We start from the raw sequence: 17,562 nt of genomic DNA on the forward strand, positions 1-17,562 counted from the left end.
ACGACGACGACGACGACGACGACGACGACGACGACAACGACAACGTTAATAAGCCAGCTAAGAAAGGGTTTCACTTATTCCTTCATGGTCTAAGCCCTAGATGCTAATGGTACTATGAAAATATGGGTTATAAGAGCCCCCATAGCTGTTTGCACACTTTAAAACAAAGTCCTGAGTTAAAATCTTGCTTGAGTAAACAACAAAATTTAGTAAACAGTGGTATACCTTATAGTGCATTTTCTGCCTCCCTCCTTGATGATGAGTCCTGTTTTGTCGCCGTGGTCTGACAGCACTTGGTACCCTAACTTACGTTCTCATAGACAGGTTTTCTCCGGTCACAGGGTTACTAGGTGAAATACTAGCACTTTCAATGAGGCCACAATTTGCCATAACCGCCTGACTATGTTCTCTTCATAGGCAATCTCAGAACTTGCCATAACCATCTGACTATGTTCTCTTCATAGGCAATCTCAGACCTTGTCAGCCCGGACATCATCATGCAATCTCACTCAGAAAATGCAATTTCAGTCAAAGAAATTGTCACTGAAATTGAGTCCATTAGTCAAGGAGTTGGGCAGGTTCAGTTAAAAGGAGATATCCTCTCTAACCCATGCCACACACCAAAGAAGAGCACTGTCCATGAGCTGCCCCTGGAGAGAGTACAAGCCCTTGAGAACAAACCTGGACATTTGGAGCAGGACGAGAGTTTCTGTAGTGTCCAGCCAGAACTAGCTAGAGACTTGGGGAAGTGTGCCCCAGAAGAAGGCTGTGTGACCACACACTCATCCACAGTAGACTTGGAAGAAGAGGAAACAGTTGAGGGGGAACATGACTGGAGCCCAGGGATACACTCTGGTGCCAAGTGGTGCCCTGGGTCTGTGAGGCGAGCCACCCTGGAATTTGAAGAGCGCTTGCGACAAGAGCAAGAGAACCATGGTACAACCTCTGCAGGTCCCACATTATCCAATCGCAAAAACTCTAAGAATGATTCTTCTATGGCAGACTTAATGCCAAAATGGAAAAGTGATGAAACTGCCCCAGAACATTCATTTTTCCTCAAAGAAGCCGAACCGAGCAAGAGTAAAGGGAAATGCAGTGGTTCTGAAGCCGGATCACTATCCCACTGTGAGCATACTCCCACTGTTCCAGCCTCTGAGCTGCTGGAGCATCATCCCTTGCCAGCTCCTCAGGACTGCCTAGGGTCAGATAGTAGAAGTAAGACGTGGGAAGGGGAGCTGAAGAAGCAGAGGACTGTGGTTCCAAGCCAGGAATGTGAGACACAGGCCGTCCTTCTTCCCCTGCCCAAGAAAATAGAAATCATTGAGTATACACCAACAGTTACCTCACTGGATCACACTGAGCCAGGAGGTGAGACAACACACAGCAAAGAGGGTGAGAAGCAAGGACTGAGGAGCGTGAAGATGGAGAGGTCTGTCACTATGTTTTGTGCTCTAGATGAAAATCTGAACAGGACTCTGGACCCCAGTCAAGTTTCTCTGCATCCCCAAGTGCTACCTCTGCCTCATTCTTCCTCTGAGTATGACAGGCCCACTGACCCAAGCTCTATGTTAAGTAGCCCTCAAGACAAAGGGGACAGTCCATCCACACCCTTCAAGACAGCAGCACCTTTTGTCAGTTTCAGTACCCAGGGAGCATCTGTCAGCTTGGATTGTTTGCTTCCCCATTCCGTGGTTCACCTGGAAGGCTGCACAGAGCAAAGCAGTAGCACAGACAGTGAGCTGTCTTCAGAGCGGGTTAGCTGGGAGGAGAGCAGGGGGGACTTCCTTTGCAGTGGTAGTAGAATGGCATACATGTCCTCCCCATTAACTAACAAAGACCTAAGTTTAATTAACAAAGTTGGTGACAGTGTTGGCGTGTTACAGAAAAAACTGGACCCCTCACCCGAAGCCTGTCGAATCCCACATAGCTCTAGTAGTGAGAATATAAGAGATGTCAGCCACAGCCCTGGTGTGGTGAAGGAACACACTAAAGAAGTTGAGTCTCGAGTGATCTTCCAGGCAGGGTTCTCCAAAACATCACCAGTGCAGCGCTCGGCTTCCCTTGCCAAGCTGAGTTACCTGGACCTTTGTAAAGACTACTTACCGGATAGAGAGCTTGTCTCCTCAGAATCCCCTCACCTCAAACTGCTTCAGCCCTTCCTCAGAACAGACTCAGGCATGCATGCCTTGATGGCCCACAAGCCCTCCGAGAGCCCAGGCGCCCACCAGAGCCCACAGCCCACCAAGTATTCTGTAGAGCAACTCAAAACAGCAGAGTGTGTTGTGCAGAGCAAACCAGTGGAGAGGTCCAGTGTGCAGTATGCCAAAGAGTTTGGTTACAGTCAGCAGCAGTGTTTGCTCCCCAAGGCAAGACCGGGATTGACTAGTTCTGAAGGAGGCCTTCCTTTGCTACAGACACAGGGTCTGCAATATACAGGCCCCTCTCCAGGGCTGGCTGTGGCACCCCGTCAGCAACATGGCAGAACTCACCCCCTTAGGAGACTGAAAAGAGCAAATGATAAAAAACGGACAACCAACCCCTTCTATAACACCATGTGATCCTGAGCCCACACACTTGATTTTCTAAGAAAATGTTTGTTAAAGGGGTGGTGTAATATGTAAGGAACATGCACTTTATTGGTTAATTTTATAATATTTTTGGTCATTTTACTGTTCCTGGCTCATGCAGGGTTTGGGTTTTTCCATGTGTGTGCGTGCATGTATGTATGTGTGTATGCGTGTGCATGTGTGTGTGTATGTATGTATGTATGTATGTGTACTGATTTGGATGGCAAGATCATTTTATTTTTTTTATTTTTTAAAAATTCAAACCTCAAAACAAATTTTTTTTCAAAGAGCACCTTTATCAAAGGCAAATTGCTGTTTTTCAATCAACTGCCACCTGTCTCTTCTCCTTTTGCCCTCTGAGAAAAGACATGCCTGCTCGGTTGAGAGAAAAAACCAGATGGGGTAGGTGGCCCTGAAGCTGGGAACTGAAGGCGACCTATCTGCTGAAGGGCAGAGGGAAGTCACTGGTGTCATCCTCCTCCAGCCCTCCTTTGGAGTCTGTGAAGTTACTGCTCTGCTTTGTTCTAGGAGGCAGTTGAGACTCCCATTTCTTCTGATATTCCAAAATGCATCGATCATTAGAGGAAAAAGGAGTAGTAATTGGCCTACTGATAGAAATGGACGAAGCCAATAATTTTCCCCAAGAAAACAATCTGAAAATCAAAGGGAACCCTAATCAAAATTCAAGGTCATCTGTAGAGAGAAGGTGGAGTCAAAGGTGGAAATACAGCCCCTGAGTGGCTGCAGGGGCGGGGGAGGGGGGCAGTGGAATCCACCCAGGTGAGTCCTGGCCCTGCTGCCAGATCCCCGCTTGCCCGATGACAGGCTGTGCCACCGCTCCCCAACTAAAGACCTGGAAACAGGCTTGAAGAACAGCCAAGTCAGTGTGTTCTTGTAAAATGAATACATACTATGGGGTTTTCACCCTGTTACTTGAATACTCTGTGGGCCTTCTGAGTTTAATGGTCGTGGTTTTCCAGTTGATTTCTTCTCTCTTGCTGTTTCTCCATCCTGTCCTTTTCTTAATTTCACAAATTATATTTTGTTACATTACATATATAGAACCTATTAACACTTGATGCAAGTTTTCCCCCTAACTTTTCCTGGGTTTGTCTTTCCCTACAGTTCATACACAGTATTTATGTACATAATGTCAGTTCTTTAGTGGTTCACGGTTGATATTGGGGGTCTTTTGATTTATTCTTGTTAAGGAGTAGAGTTGCAACTGGAAAAGAGTGAGATACCAGAAATAAACTGGTAGTTTTTGGTAGAAACCTTTATTTTAAATGAAAACTTGTCATTGCCAGCTCCTGCCAAATTAAGTACTTCCTCTTAAGAAACCCCTGCAGACTCCCACTTGATCACATTGAACGCTGCTGGCTTCTGCTTGAGGCTCAAGTCCCAGGTCACCGTCTGCCAGTAATTGAAGCCCAGCCAGATATGTGTCATCGCTGCCCAAAGTAGGAGGCTCCTGGTGTGAGGCTGAGAGGCTGGGGCGGCTCAGCCAAGGGTACAGATTCCATTTAGGATGCTATCGCTTTGTTGCCCTCCTGCTGCTCTTTAACACTGGCCTATCTACTGCAAGTATGCCTCTGAGAATAGTACAGAAAACACCTGGCGGTAGCCACCACAACTCAGCAAAACGGAAGAGGTCTGCAGTGTGCTTCCTGCTTGGCTTTTGTTGATGTCTGCAATGCTGAGAATTGTCTGGGTAGGAGCCAGGGGCTTGGGTTTTTAATTCATCATAGCCCTAGTTGGAAAAGGACAGACACACAGATTATCACTAGAGGCAGACTTTGGAGGGAACAGGTAGTAGGGTGCAGGAAAAGTAGACTGCAGCCATTTTCAAGTGCTCCAGAGCTGGGAGTCCACTTGCCAAGCAGTTAGAGACCACCTGCTGAAAATATGTGGTGTAGAAGTTATATATCCCTGTGCTGTCTTTCAGTAGTTTCTTTAAATGTCACAGCTTTGCGCTGGATATTTGTGTGTTGTCTCACTAGGTGGTATGTATCATTGTGAGGGAGGCTTGGGAGGAAGGATGGTGGCTTCCAGGACCTATCTGCTAAAGAATCCTGTCTACCAGTATGGTGGGAGAATGAGAAGTTCTGATAGGGTGAGGAGTGTTTACATCAAGGTTGAGAGAGTGCATCACCAAAAAATAATAATGAAAGCTGGGTGTAGTGGCTCACATCTGCAGTCCCAGCACTTGGGAGGCTGAGGCAGAAGGATCACTATGAGCTGGATGCCAACTTTAGCTACAGAGTGAGACCCTGTCTCAAAAAAAGTAGCATCCATATGCCACACATTATCAGCAGTGGGCACTGCTCTCTCATCTCCCAGTATAGAATATCCTCACTGCATCTCTCACAGCAGAGACTGAGAAAATGCCCAATAAGGGCACTGGGGAGCAGACAGACAGACAGACGACAACACCTGTTTTTGTTTTCAACATTTAAAGAATGGGAGAAACCATCTTCTGCTGTGTTCCTTCTTAATTGTATTTTCTATCATTTAACTCGCCTGCCTAGGTATCTTCCACACAGGGTCTACAATGCAGCGATGCCAAAGGGTCTTGCCAGCCCTCCAAACCCCAACGCTTGGGTTTTTCCTAAGTCATGTGTATGGCTAAGGGGGGTACATATTAAGCTGTTGAAGACTTTTTACTTTAGCATTTGATAATTTCAGATTGTTTGGGGGGGTTTTTTGTTTGTTTTTTTTGTTTTTTTTGTTTTTTGTTTTTGTTTTTTCTGTTCATGGAAAGCCTGGACCTAACTCTGATGAACTGCTAAACAGGAAAAACCTTGACCTCCTGACTAGTGCTTAACCTCTTGCTCAATGCCTCAGTCTCTCTTTACTGTTTTTAAGACCACAGTAGTCCTTTCAGTAGGTCTGGAAAAGTGTCTAAGCACACATGTGGACACTTAGACAGGGAGCTGACATTTCAGTGCCTGGGCTAACAGCCCCAAGAGCAGCAGGGTTAGAGCAATAGCCTGACTGTGTTGAGCTCTACCCAACTATCAGGAGAGGACCCAGCCCTGTGTTGTTTTCAGAACAGCAGCAGTGGGTGGTGTGGGCACTGCATAGTAGGGAGCACTTCTTATGTTTGGTTGTCTCTGGTTCTTTTTAACATAATCGTTCCTGTCCCTGCATCCCCACCTCTTCAGCATTTTGGCGGTATCCTGCTTTGTACCTTTGTCTCTGCTGCTATTTCCTTCTTTCTCATTCCGGGAACTACCAAGAGCTCCAGGGACAGTCTGGAGATACATCCCAGGCTCCAAGGTCTCTTGCTCCTGAGCCCAGATGCTTCCTCTGAGAGGCCTCTGACACAATGGCTCTGCACAGGACTCTGCACCTGAGGTTCTCTTTCAGTAAAGATGTTCTGTGGGAGTTGGATTTTTATTATTTTCTAAGAAAGCATTATGCAAAAAGTTTCAAGGGCATTTTAAAGAAAAGCCATTTTTCTTGGCTTTTTCAAACAACTATCTGTGGATACTTTGTTTACTTTGTGAGTATTAAAATATGCATCATCGCTGTGGCCTCAGGCACTGAAGCCATGGCTGTCCCATGAGTCCTCCCCCAGAGAAAATGCCATATTATTGTCAGCCCTTGTGGGTAAGTGGGTCAGATGTGGAGCCGATCTCCATCTGTGTCCTGTACTCACATCCAGCAGTCCTTTCTCAGTGCTGGTGTGTCTCCATAGTGATGGTCGTGATGGTGAATGGATAGTATGATTGTTTGGTTTTCGCTTTTTAACGGTAGACAAGGTGACATTCCGTTGTTTCAGCACCAATCCAACTTAAAAGATCATAGACTTCGTTATCCCTTCCAAACTAAAAGATCAAGCATGTATTGGACATAAGTGTATGTGTTGCCCCGACTCATCTGGCACCCATATTAGTAAAAGGCCTGTCACCAAAGCAGGAAGCCGCACGCTCCTCTCTCCAGGGCTTTGGGACCTCTTGATGCCATGAAGAGCTATTGCAAGGTGCTTCTGTATTGCTCCAGCCTGAAGCAGAGATGACTAGGCCTGCTTCTGCTAGGAAGAGAACCAGCCTCATCTCATTGCCCCAGAGATCTAGGATAGGATTTCTAAACTGGAATCAACCCTTACCAGCTTGAAGAGCCCCACCCCACCCTAGGTATAGGGCTGGTGCTGCCATCCACAGCAATGCTGGTGGCAGTGTCCTGCCTACAGAGAGCAAATGCCCCAAATGGAAAGCTGGGGGACTGACATGTTTCCTAGTCAGTCAGCCCACTGGGAATTGATGGGGTTTGTTTTATTTGATTGATTTGCTTGGCATAGCTAAAGGTGCCTTTCCCTCCCTCCCCCCTTTCAACCTTGTTTTGTAAGACTTGTTTGAAACCCAAACAAGTCCAAAAGACTCGCACTGACTGTTACCTTTGTCCAGGCTATCCCAAACTTCTATATGCTCTCATTTTATTAAAAGCAGGTGCTCCCTGGAATCTCTGGGACCTTTTTGAGGCATTTAAAGCAGAATATAAAGAGTGGTCTCATCTCCTTCCTTAATCCTGGTGGTTGGGATGTCCCACTTGTATCATAGTTGTTTTTATTATTACTGATGTGCTCCGCTGTTTTTAAATGTGAACTTGTGCGCAGATGTGCAGATTCAATGTTCTTGTTACAGATTGAATAAATTTTTATTTTGAAGACAAAATGTTTGTTTCAAGTGTAACAAAAGGGGGATGCTGGGGAAGGTAGGGGGTTAGAAAACAGCATGGACAACAAACAGATCACACACTGAAGAACTTTCGTATGGGGAAACAAACATATACACATATGTACACGCATTTGTTTATGTGCATGTATATAACCTACCTTTCACAAAAGACTGTAGGAAACAGAGTTACAAAAAGTTGCAGAGAATGAAACTCAAATCAAGTGACCAGGCTGGGAACTTGGCTGGTCAGAGAGTCACTCACGGAAGCTGTCACCTGAATGTTAGAATGAATAAGCAAAACTCTTCTGCCAACCGTGGTGCAGAGTGACTGGTGTGGGACATCTGCTGTGACCTGCTCTAGCAGTGATTGGATTTGTTGGGTGAGTGACCTCACCGGACGTTAACACAGAACAAACAAGTTTTCATCTCAGTGAAATCTTCTAGGCTAGGGAGAGGGCTCAGTGGTTAAGAGCACTGGCTGTTCTTCCAGAGGACCCAGGTTCAAATCCTGACACCCATGTGGCAGCTCACAACTGTAACTCCAAGATCTGACACCTTCACACACACGCATTCAGGCAAAACATGAATGCATATTAAAAAAAAAAAATAACAAAGCTACAAAGCCCAAATACGTACTATCCAAATATTGCACAGTACAGCCCAAATGCAGTACTGTCTGGGGGAGCTCTATTAGTTGCCCAACTGTCAAACAAAACTTCTGATGTTTTCAAAGCAAACGCCAGCCTACTACTTTCTGGACCAGCCCAGTCAAGTGAGTGGCACACTGCTGTTCTCGAGTGGGTGTGCATAATGCTGAAGGTTACCACCTCACAAAATATTCCAGGAGTGCTTGGACTCCCGACCAACTAAATACATTCAGTCTTGGCTTTGTAGCCAAAGCAAATGAACCAAATCATGTCTCGGTTGTCAAGTCTTTTTCAGAAAATGAGTCTGTGAAACAAAATTCCTGTTAGCCTTATGGGTTGCCTTTCAGAACCCCACTGACAGTTCTGTCGGGGAACCAAGCCCCGTGGCTTCCTTGCCTGACTGGTGTTTTGTTTTTAACTTTATGTGTATGGATATTTTCCCTGCATGTGTATTGGTTCCTGTGGAAGCGAGGGGGAGGACCCCTGCAGAGTCTTCAGAGCTCCCACAAATTACTCACCAAGACAAAAAGAAAAGTGAGTGCCAGCCCCGGGTAAGGGCTAATCCAGTTCCCAAGAACTGGAGCTATAGATGGATGCTGTATGGGTTCTGAGAACTGAACTTGGATTACTAGACTATGCCCTCAGATCGGTGTGAGCTAACCATGGACCTGGAATCTTAAGGTAAAAGACTCCATCCCTCCTTGGGGTTAGGCACACATGGAAGCCATGAATTCTCTGTGTAGCACCAACAATTTCTGGTTCTGTTCCTCTACAAGCCACTGAATACCTAAAGCCCCTCCTGCGAAACAAGCCTAGAGACACCCTCGTGCTTTTGCGCTCTCTCTCTCTCTCTCTCTCTCTCTCTCTCTCTCTCTCTCTCTCTCTCTCTCTCTCTCTCTCGCTCATACACACATATACACACACTGGTCTCTGGAAAACTGCACTACTGAATCTATGTGCTGCCTGAAGCTGGCCCCATACTGCCCTCCAGAATTTAAGATGGGAGGGAAGAAGTCAAGAACTCAAGGGCAAACATCGAGTAAACAGCAACTCGAGAAACTGCACTTTATCTTCTTGACCTTGAACACTACTCAAGACTGGGTCTTGGAGGTGAGGGATTCTGACCTAAAATAGACGGATCATCTCAAACATCTTCAGAGTTGGTCTCTCTGACCTCTAAAATATGCCCAAATATCTGTGCCAACATCTTCCCCTTGAACCTGGTTCACTTTTCTCTGCTTGGTCTCTGAGTTACCGGCTTAAGCCGTGGCTCACAGAACCTTCTAATAGTGATGAAATGCCCATACCGGTGCCAATGTTTTAAGTTCTCAAACAATTGCCATCGCTATTAACAGCCGCAGTCTCACAGCTGCCCTGGGCCAGCCTTAGACTCTCATCAAACGACTGAGACGATTCCCCCAGAGTATCTTCTGGGGCCTCTTCCCGGCGGGTCGTGGCTGTTCCGGGACAACCCCGCCCGCTGGGAACGACTAAATTAGCTGCGCGATTGCGGCAGGAATGCGGCGCGCAGGCACCTGATCTCGCGCGGTGGCTCCCAGTCTCCGTGTCCCTCTGTGGATCAAGCGCTGGGCCTCCCGAACCTGTCTGCGAGGGCGGGGGTTGGGGAGAGGACGGGGAGACACGCGGCACCAACACCCCGCAAGCGCACACACACTTACTTTTCCTGTATCACGGCGGAGTTGAGACGCCGGACTTTCCCGCGCTGGACGGGGCGTGGCCGCTCTGACCTGGCCCCGCCCCCGGACGGCCCCGCCCCCTCAGGTTGATGGCAGCAGCAGCTGGGACTGCAACGGAGCCTGCAGCCGAGAGCCGCAGGCAGTGGCCGGAACGCGCTGGCCCGGACGCACGGACGCCGCCTCCTCGGCCCTCCGCATACCCCGGCCCGCTCTGCAGAGGAGTCGCAGTGTGAGCACCTCCGCCCGGCTTAGGACCAGGTACCCCACCTCCCCGCCTCCACCACCGCAGCCAACGGCGCGGGCGGGGTCTCTGGAGGGGGCAGAGGTCTGCGGCCCCCCTCCCCCGCCGCTAAATTCGGTCCGGCAGGGCGGACTTGGTGTCTATATTTGGCCGGACAGCGGCTGGCGAGGAGACACCTAGTCTCATACGAAACGTACTGCCGGGGCAGGAGGCTGGAAGAGGGGGCGAGTAGGCCGGCCTTCTGGCCTGGGGCTGCAGAAGCGGTTTGAAGGGCACAAGGATGCCGGGGCTAGGGAGGGGCAGGAAGCAGTTGGCCTTTGGGAGAACCTGCTGTGTCCCCTTGGGAAGGGTAGCAAGCATAGCTAAGCTTCAGAAGCTGAGGTCCGTAGCACCAGAAAGAGGACCTCACCTCCTCCCTGGTTGCACATCTGGTCGGTCCTTGCAGGTGGGGTCGAGGGCTCCCACCCTCAAGAGAACCTACTAGCCAGCACAGGCATCGCACCCAAGAGGCTGAATATTTGTGTCAGATGACCATAGCCAGGGCTCCCCACACACACCCGACCCCCGAGAAAACGGTGCATGGTGAAGTGGACAGAAGGAAGATCGGCCTCATACTACATACCCCACATCTCAGGAGGAATCTGCTAAAAACAGTAGGGGACATGACTAACAGGAAGGCCTTTTCTCTTGGCCAATCTGTAGAAAAAGACACATCGGCTTGAACTCTGTCAGCTATGCGAATGTGGGATCTTGAGGGCTGCCGTCCTACCTAGCTAGCCTTGTCCACTGACTAAAAGAGAGGGTTCTGAGTGGGGTGCCATTCGGAGGGACAAACACTTGCAAAGAGGTACTCACCCATGACTAGCAGCATGAGGGGACCCACTGATACTGCTCCTCAAACTATTTGGTCTTGCAGGAAGTTTGAGCCCTGTGTCAGCCTCCACTATCCCCCTAACCGGTGTATCTAAGAAGTGGTGAGACTCCCCATCCTTGTCCTGTATTAAACAACATGAGACAGGTGCCAAAAACCTGCCTCAGACTTTGGTCACTTTGGAGATCCTTGCCAGATAATCCCACTCACTCGTTCCTCCCTCCCACAGTTCACAGGATTAAGGACCAACGTGCCTCTAGACTCTGATACCCCCTATCTGTGCCCCCAGCCATGAGCCGGCGTGTGGTTCGGCAAAGCAAGTTCCGCCATGTGTTTGGTCAGGCAGCAAAGGCTGACCAGGCCTATGAGGACATCCGGGTATCCAAGGTCACATGGGACAGCGCCTTCTGTGCCGTCAACCCCAAATTTCTAGCCATTATCGTGGAGGCTGGAGGTGGAGGTGCCTTCATTGTCCTGCCTCTGGCCAAGGTGAGGGGTGAGGGGAAGGAAGCAATTGGGAGGGCACTGGCTGGGGTCTCTGGGATATCCCACACTAGCCTTTTCTCACTGAAGTCCAGGCCTCCAGAAGGGCAGTCTGTGTGGACTGGGTACTCTGTCTTTGCCAAACCCACAAAGAATAGTGGGGAACAGCAATATCAGGGTGACCTGTGCCCAGTCTCTAGTTCTGCTAGGAGCACCGTGTTCCTAGCAGAAACCAAGATGGGAGTTAGTGATGGAAATGGTTGGGGTGCAGCAGACCAAGGTCCAGTCAGACTCTGGCTGTATCTGAGAGACAGAAACAAAGACAGATACATACACACACAGTGAAGGGAAGGGAGAGGTGGAGGGAGAGGGAGGGAAGAGTGTATGTTCAGACTCTGATGCTGGGAGTGGATAAAACTAAAGAGAGAAAAACTACAATAGCCAGAACCCTCCCTCCCCTGCACATGGGGAAAGGACCAGACACTAACTGCCACCTTTGCAGACACTTAGCCATCTGTACCCCAGGATAGATACCCCAAGGCATAACCTTGACCTAGATACTGAGCCCTATACCTTGCTAAAGAAGACCTCACAAGTGGCGAGGTCAGGAACAGGCCTGACAATAGCCTATGACTCACGCTGGACAATGCAGACACCATCCAGAGACACCATCCCAACAGCTCACATTTCAGCCAGAGCCACCTCCTCCCCCAGTATGACTGCCATTTCGATGCCATTTAGCCACCCTCTCTCCCAGACTGCATGCTCTGGGCCAACGCCAACCCCTGCAGACTCTTCAGAGCTCCCACAAATTACTCACGAAAACAAAAAGAAAAGTGAGTGCCAGCCCTGGGTAAGGGCTAATCCACATCAAGACAGCCTGCTGCTTGTGGCTCCAAGGGAGAGCTGCCCCAGGGACTAAGCCACTGCATTCAGGGTCACTCACTCAGGTAGACCTCTTTCTCCGGGGGCTTGCCAAAGGTACTCCCAACTTGGGGAACAGGCTCAAGTACGTCCTCCTCACAGGGTGTGTGGGTACATGTCTGTAAGCCCAGCACTGGGGAGATCAAGGCAAGATCAGCCCAGGCTAATAAACATAATGAGACCTTATGTTTTTTTTTTTTTAAATCCTTCTCTAAATGTCTTTTGAAGAACACTGGATTTTAATTCAAGTCTGGGTTCTGTGTCTTGCTGTGGGTCCTTTATTAAGTCATCCTGTCTCTCTGAGCCAGAGTCCCCAATACAAATGCTTTCACACTGTGCATCTCCAGCAAAGTTCAAGGAGTGGACTGGGGGTGGGGGTTAGATTCTAAAAATGGTCTACAAAGAGAAAACTAATAATACAGAATAGAGAGGTAAACAAATCTACTGCCCACTCCAGAACCACACACAGGAGGGCCAGGGCCTGGGATGCAGTTCAGTGGTTGAGCATTTACTTAGCAAGTGCTGGGCCCTGGGTTCCATTCCCAGCAGTGTGTGTGTGTGTGCCACATGTGCACACATGTGCACACACACACACACACATGACAGTGATCCCACATCTCCCTCTCTGACCCTCCAGACAGGACGAGTGGATAAGAACTACCCACTGGTCACTGGGCACACTGGCCCTGTGCTGGACATTGACTGGTGCCCACACAATGACAACGTCATCGCCAGTGCCTCAGATGACACCACTGTCATGGTAGGAGCCACGTGGATGCTGCCAAGCTGGGCTGGGGAGCAGGGAGGTGCCTCACCTGTGCTGGGCAAGGTGATAGAAGGAGCAGAGGCCGGGAGTTCTGCCCTGTCCTGCCCAGTTTATTTTTAGTTAAATACATCCCCATGCCCTCCCAGAATGCACTGCCTAGAACTAATTATAACCATGGATAACTTGGGGCCCTAAGAGCAGGGGTACAGCACTCTGAAGTTTTCCTGACAGAGTGAGTGAGGCGGTCTTTGGAGAGCTCACAATGCTGCCTGGTTCTGAACTGCTGCTTCCGGGTGCTGGAACCACCCAGTTTTGTCCTGCATTTGACCCTGCATTGTACCACTCAAGAGGACCAATAGCGCTAAGTGGGCGGAGCCATCTCTGTATCCCCCACCTACTTGTTGCTTTTCTTCCTACCTAGGTGTGGCAGATTCCAGACTACACCCCTGTGCGGAACATCACTGAACCCGTCATCACACTCGAGGGCCACTCCAAGCGTGTGGGCATCCTGTCTTGGCATCCTACTGCCAGGAATGTCCTGCTCAGTGCAGGTCTGGGGTGGGGCTAAGGAGGGTCCCTACTATAGGTGAGAGTGAGAGTGAGGAAGGCGGGCCACGGATGATACGACTGGTCTCTCTGGGCAGGTGGTGATAACGTGATCATCATCTGGAATGTGGGCACTGGGGAGGTACTGCTGAGCCTGGACGACATACACCCAGACGTCATCCACAGCGTGTGTTGGAACAGTAATGGTAGCCTGCTAGCCACCACCTGCAAGGACAAGACCTTGCGCATCATTGACCCCCGGAAGAGTCAAGTGGTTGCGGTGAGTGCCTGGCCTGGCTGACTACTCCCTAGCTAGCACCCCTTGTTCACAATAGCGGTTAGCGCCTAATACCCAGTCATCAGAGCCTCTGGTCCCAGCTTTTACCTGTTTTATCCCTACTCCAGAGATCAGTCATGACCCCCACCCCTCCGCACCCCTTGCAGGCTCAACAGCCTCAATCCCTACCCTGAGTAAGCTCCCAGACTGCAACCCTATGCCTGCTCCGGTTGGTTCGCTCCCCTCCCATACATCTAAGAGCTCCGAGGAGGGCTCATTGCTTTGAGATTGAGGAGGGAGAAGCTGGAAACTCCATCCTCCAACCAGAATCTGCATGAAACCTGAGCTCCAGGACCCTCTCCTCTCAGATATCCAACGCCAACTTCCAGGGTCTGGGGCCTGACCACCGAGACCTGACCCCCTTCCCACCCATTGACCCGTTGGGTGGGGATGAAAACAACCCTCAAGAGTTGCCTGTGCCAGCTGGGTGCCCTGGGAGGCCAACGGCCCTGTCGTGGCCGCCTCCTTCTAACCTGGGGTGTTGGGTGCCTGCATGTCTGCTTGGAGCACAGGCGTGGCGCGGCTGGGAGTTGGAGGGCGGGTGGGAGGGCACTCTAACCCACTAACCCCGCGAGCAGGAGCGAGCCCGGCCTCACGAGGGCGCCCGCCCGCTGCGGGCCGTCTTCACCGCAGACGGGAAGCTGCTCAGCACCGGCTTCAGCAGGATGAGTGAGCGGCAACTCGCACTCTGGGACCCGGTAGGCCAGGCCGAGGCGGGCGCATTGACTCGCTTTGCAGGGTCAACCAGGAGCACCCTCCTGAGTGGTGGCCCGGCCCAAGAGGCCCAAGCGGAGCACGGGGCTCCCTTGTGGGTTGAACTCCATCGCAACCCTAGGATGCCTGCAGACCTCACCTGCCCCAGTGATCAGCCTTTGAGGGTGCATAAGGACTGGAACCTGCTGAGAGCTCCAGGCCTCCTGCTCTCTTTCAGCCCTGATCTTCTCCAGGCCAGGGTCCTGCCACTGACCTCTGAGAAGCTGCGTTCTTAGGACTCCCTTTTCCCCACCCCACCCCACACACAGGTTGGCAAGGTTACTCAGCTTTCCATCTCCCGAAGGCAGGCAGCAGGGTGATGCTCCTCCCTTCTCCCCCTTCCTCCCAGGAGAGGTTTGCAGCCCACGAGGGGATGAGGCCCATGCGGGCTGTCTTCACGCGGCTGGGTCATATCTTCACCACGGGATTCACCCGCATGAGCCAGCGAGAGCTAGGCCTGTGGGACCCGGTAACACAGCTGGAGGCTTGGGGTGTGTGCCCCGGGGGCTGGCATCACGGGCGAGGGGCCAGGCGCCCCGCACCCGCAGGGTATGCCCATTCCGACAGGGCTGAAGGTTGCTGCCACCTCACACCCAACACTGCCCCGTTTTTTGCTGCGTCGCCTGAAGGAGCTCGTGCTGGCGCCCCCTCCTGGTGATGCCTAGTCCCTGGGGGTGGCTTGCTGTGACTGCATGCAACCGCACAGGGTGTTACTATGCGAGGGAAAGGGAAAGACGTGTCTAGAAGAGCCTGTAGCTCTCACCAGAGCTGTCTTGGAAACGCATGGGATTTGGGGTGGCCATAAAGCGAATTCTGAAGTAACCCGGGAGGAGGAGCAGGGCTGGTCACTCTCCCTGTGCTTGGCAGAACAACTTCGAAGAACCAGTGGCCCTGCAGGAGATGGACACAAGCAATGGCGTGTTACTACCGTTCTACGATCCTGACTCCAGCATTGTCTACTTGTGTGGCAAGGTGCTGGAGGCTGGGCTGGAAGAACCAGGGCTTAGGATGAAGATGTGAGCACGGTGTCTGGCAGTGCCGTCTAAACTGACTGGTTTTGCAGGGTGACAGTAGCATTCGGTACTTTGAAATTACGGAAGAGCCACCTTTCGTGCATTATCTGAACACATTTAGCAGCAAAGAACCGCAACGGGGTATGGGTTTCATGCCCAAGCGGGGACTGGATGTCAGCAAATGTGAAATCGCCAGGTCAGCACTTTTGTCCCTCCTGTCCCCCTGCCTCTCTTCCTCAAGCTCCGGGACTTCCCCTAATCGTGCTGTTCTTTGGGAAAAAGAAAGGAGCCATACTAGTCTTTTTCAATGACAACCCCACACTGTCCCACTAGCCTGACATTCCAACAGAGGTGTTTTAATCCAAAACTGATAATGTGTGTGAATGGTAGTTACTCGGCGTGTTGACTTTCAACACCTTAGTCACAGACATAGGGATTTTAAAAAGGATGGGGAGTCAGGATTCCCGCTCCCTCGTAGGTTCTACAAGCTGCACGAACGAAAATGTGAACCCATCATCATGACTGTACCGCGAAAGGTGAGGAAAGAGGGTGTTGGCTGGAAAGCGTTCAAACACAGCCATCCAGCGCCCGGCTCACACAGGCCCTCCTGTCCACCCACCCCCTCAGTCAGACCTGTTCCAGGATGACCTATACCCGGACACGCCTGGCCCTGAGCCTGCCCTGGAAGCTGATGAGTGGCTATCGGGTCAGGATGCAGAACCTGTGCTCATTTCGCTGAAGGAAGGCTACGTTCCCCCCAAACACCGTGAGCTCCGGGTCACCAAACGCAACATCCTAGATGTGCGCCCTCCGGCCAGTCCTCGGTGCAGTCAGTCAGCCAGCGAGGCCCCCTTGTCGGTAAGCTCTGAGATCTGACCACGCCACCCTGACTCTATCCCCTGCCTCCTGCTCTCTGCCATGATCTCTTCTGTCTTCCGCATGTCAGCAGCAGCACACCCTGGAGACGTTGCTGGAGGAGATCAAGGCCCTCCGAGAGCGGGTGCAAGCCCAAGAGGAGCGCATCACTGCGTTGGAAAACATGCTCTGTGAGCTGGTGGACGGCACGGACTAGCACCGTACGTGCTGCGAAGCTCTGCACACTGCAGACCCAACCGGGCGGGGCGCATCGACTGGCAGCACCGGCTTTTGGTCTGGAACTCAGCACCCTGCCTCCTGGGGTTGGAATTAGGGAAAAGTTCAGAAAAGAAACTCCATCTCCCACAGGAGGCCTGAACACACAGATCTTAAGTGGCAGGGACTGAGCTCCGTACTAGGTCCCCGGACTTCGCAGGATCAGGCCTCGGGGAGCCTGGGATAATGTGGCCTTAGCAGTGGTGCTTCAAAGTGAGGTGGTGTCTCTCTCTGTCCCTTACCCTGGGCAGGGGAAGTGCTTGGTATTAGCGTGATGTCTGAGAATACTGAGGGGCTCAAGCCTGACCTCACAGGAACGGTGATTCAACCGCTATCCCCAGAATCTCAGGAAATTCCCACCATTTCTCCTAATAAGCAGCGCCCCGCCCCGTTTCTGTTGCCTGCCGGGAGAGCTTAACCCACTGGCTCCAACCATCAGTCTACGACAGAGGGCTCTTCCCATCTTCCCACTTCCAGAGAGGGCAGCTTCTTGGAGACAAACAGACCCCACCAGAGAAATCTCAGGAGAACTGGCACATGGAAGTTGGTTCAAAACACACACACACACACACACACACTTCAGCACTCAGCTGACTCTTTTAAAGACACTGAGGCATAACTAATGAAATATTTTACTAAGTACCAGTCTGTGCCTCTTGCACAGAGGGCCAATATGCTGCCCCCATTCCCCACAGCACCACGAGGGAACCAGGACTTATCCAAACTAGAGGGTACCCCAGTCCCTTTTTAGAAGGCTGAGGAAACCTAGCAAATGCAAGCTGGACTGAGGACCCACCAGGCAGCTTTTTATCCCAGGTCATCCATCTTTGCATTGAGGTTCCCAAGACCCCACCCACCTCCCACCCCCGTGGGCACTTCTCCCCAATAAAGTTAGGTAGAAACGCAT

At 51.0% G+C, this 17,562-nt stretch overlaps 2 protein-coding genes across 13 annotated transcripts in view; both read left to right on the forward strand.

Annotated features, from left to right (window-relative positions):
• The window catches only part of Ssh2 (slingshot protein phosphatase 2), a 231,152-nt gene extending 223,914 nt beyond the window's left edge, over positions 1 to 7,238 (forward strand). For 2 of the 5 annotated variants that reach the window (XM_031351152.1, XM_031351153.1), the window contains exon 16: positions 465 to 7,238. In XM_031351152.1, the coding sequence (XP_031207012.1) occupies positions 465 to 2,558 (2,094 nt within the window). In that variant the 3' untranslated portion in view covers positions 2,559 to 7,238. The remainder of the gene's footprint in view (positions 1 to 464) is intronic. The other 3 variants (XM_031351157.1, XM_031351155.1, XM_031351156.1) reach the window with 3 other exon arrangements.
• Positions 7,239 to 9,676: 2,438 nt separating this feature from the next.
• Positions 9,677 to 17,561, forward strand: Coro6 (coronin 6). Of its 8 annotated transcripts, none has more exons than XM_031352253.1 (11): positions 9,677 to 9,848; positions 10,932 to 11,191; positions 12,747 to 12,869; positions 13,297 to 13,426; positions 13,520 to 13,701; positions 14,861 to 14,980; positions 15,379 to 15,483; positions 15,575 to 15,720; positions 16,003 to 16,060; positions 16,152 to 16,382; positions 16,471 to 17,561. In XM_031352253.1, exons 2-11 carry the CDS (start codon positions 10,994 to 10,996, stop codon positions 16,594 to 16,596), a joined length of 1,419 nt encoding a protein of 472 aa, XP_031208113.1. In that variant the 5' UTR covers positions 9,677 to 9,848; positions 10,932 to 10,993; the 3' UTR covers positions 16,597 to 17,561. The 8 variants fall into 8 exon arrangements, with proteins under 8 accessions (XP_031208113.1, XP_031208116.1, XP_031208112.1 ...); XM_031352256.1 differs by having other exon boundaries at positions 16,474 to 17,561; XM_031352252.1 differs by having other exon boundaries at positions 10,992 to 11,191.
• The last annotated feature ends 1 nt before the right edge of the window (position 17,562 follows it).

Source organism: Mastomys coucha, unplaced genomic scaffold, assembly GCF_008632895.1.
Source record: "Mastomys coucha isolate ucsf_1 unplaced genomic scaffold, UCSF_Mcou_1 pScaffold5, whole genome shotgun sequence".
NCBI lineage: Eukaryota > Metazoa > Chordata > Mammalia > Rodentia > Muridae > Mastomys > Mastomys coucha.

What these genes read in the sequence shown, in the direction of transcription:
- Coro6 (XM_031352253.1), top strand. Translation starts at nt 10,994, where the DNA reads ATGAGCCGGCGTGTGGTTCGGCAAAGCAAGTTCCGCCATGTGTTTGGT. An exon ending in GAATGTCCTGCTCAGTGCAG is followed by an intron (nt 13,427 to 13,519) that starts GTCTGGGGTGGG and finishes CTCTCTGGGCAG; the next exon opens with GTGGTGATAACGTGATCATC. An exon ending in CCAGCGAGGCCCCCTTGTCG is followed by an intron (nt 16,383 to 16,470) that starts GTAAGCTCTGAG and finishes TCCGCATGTCAG; the next exon opens with CAGCAGCACACCCTGGAGAC.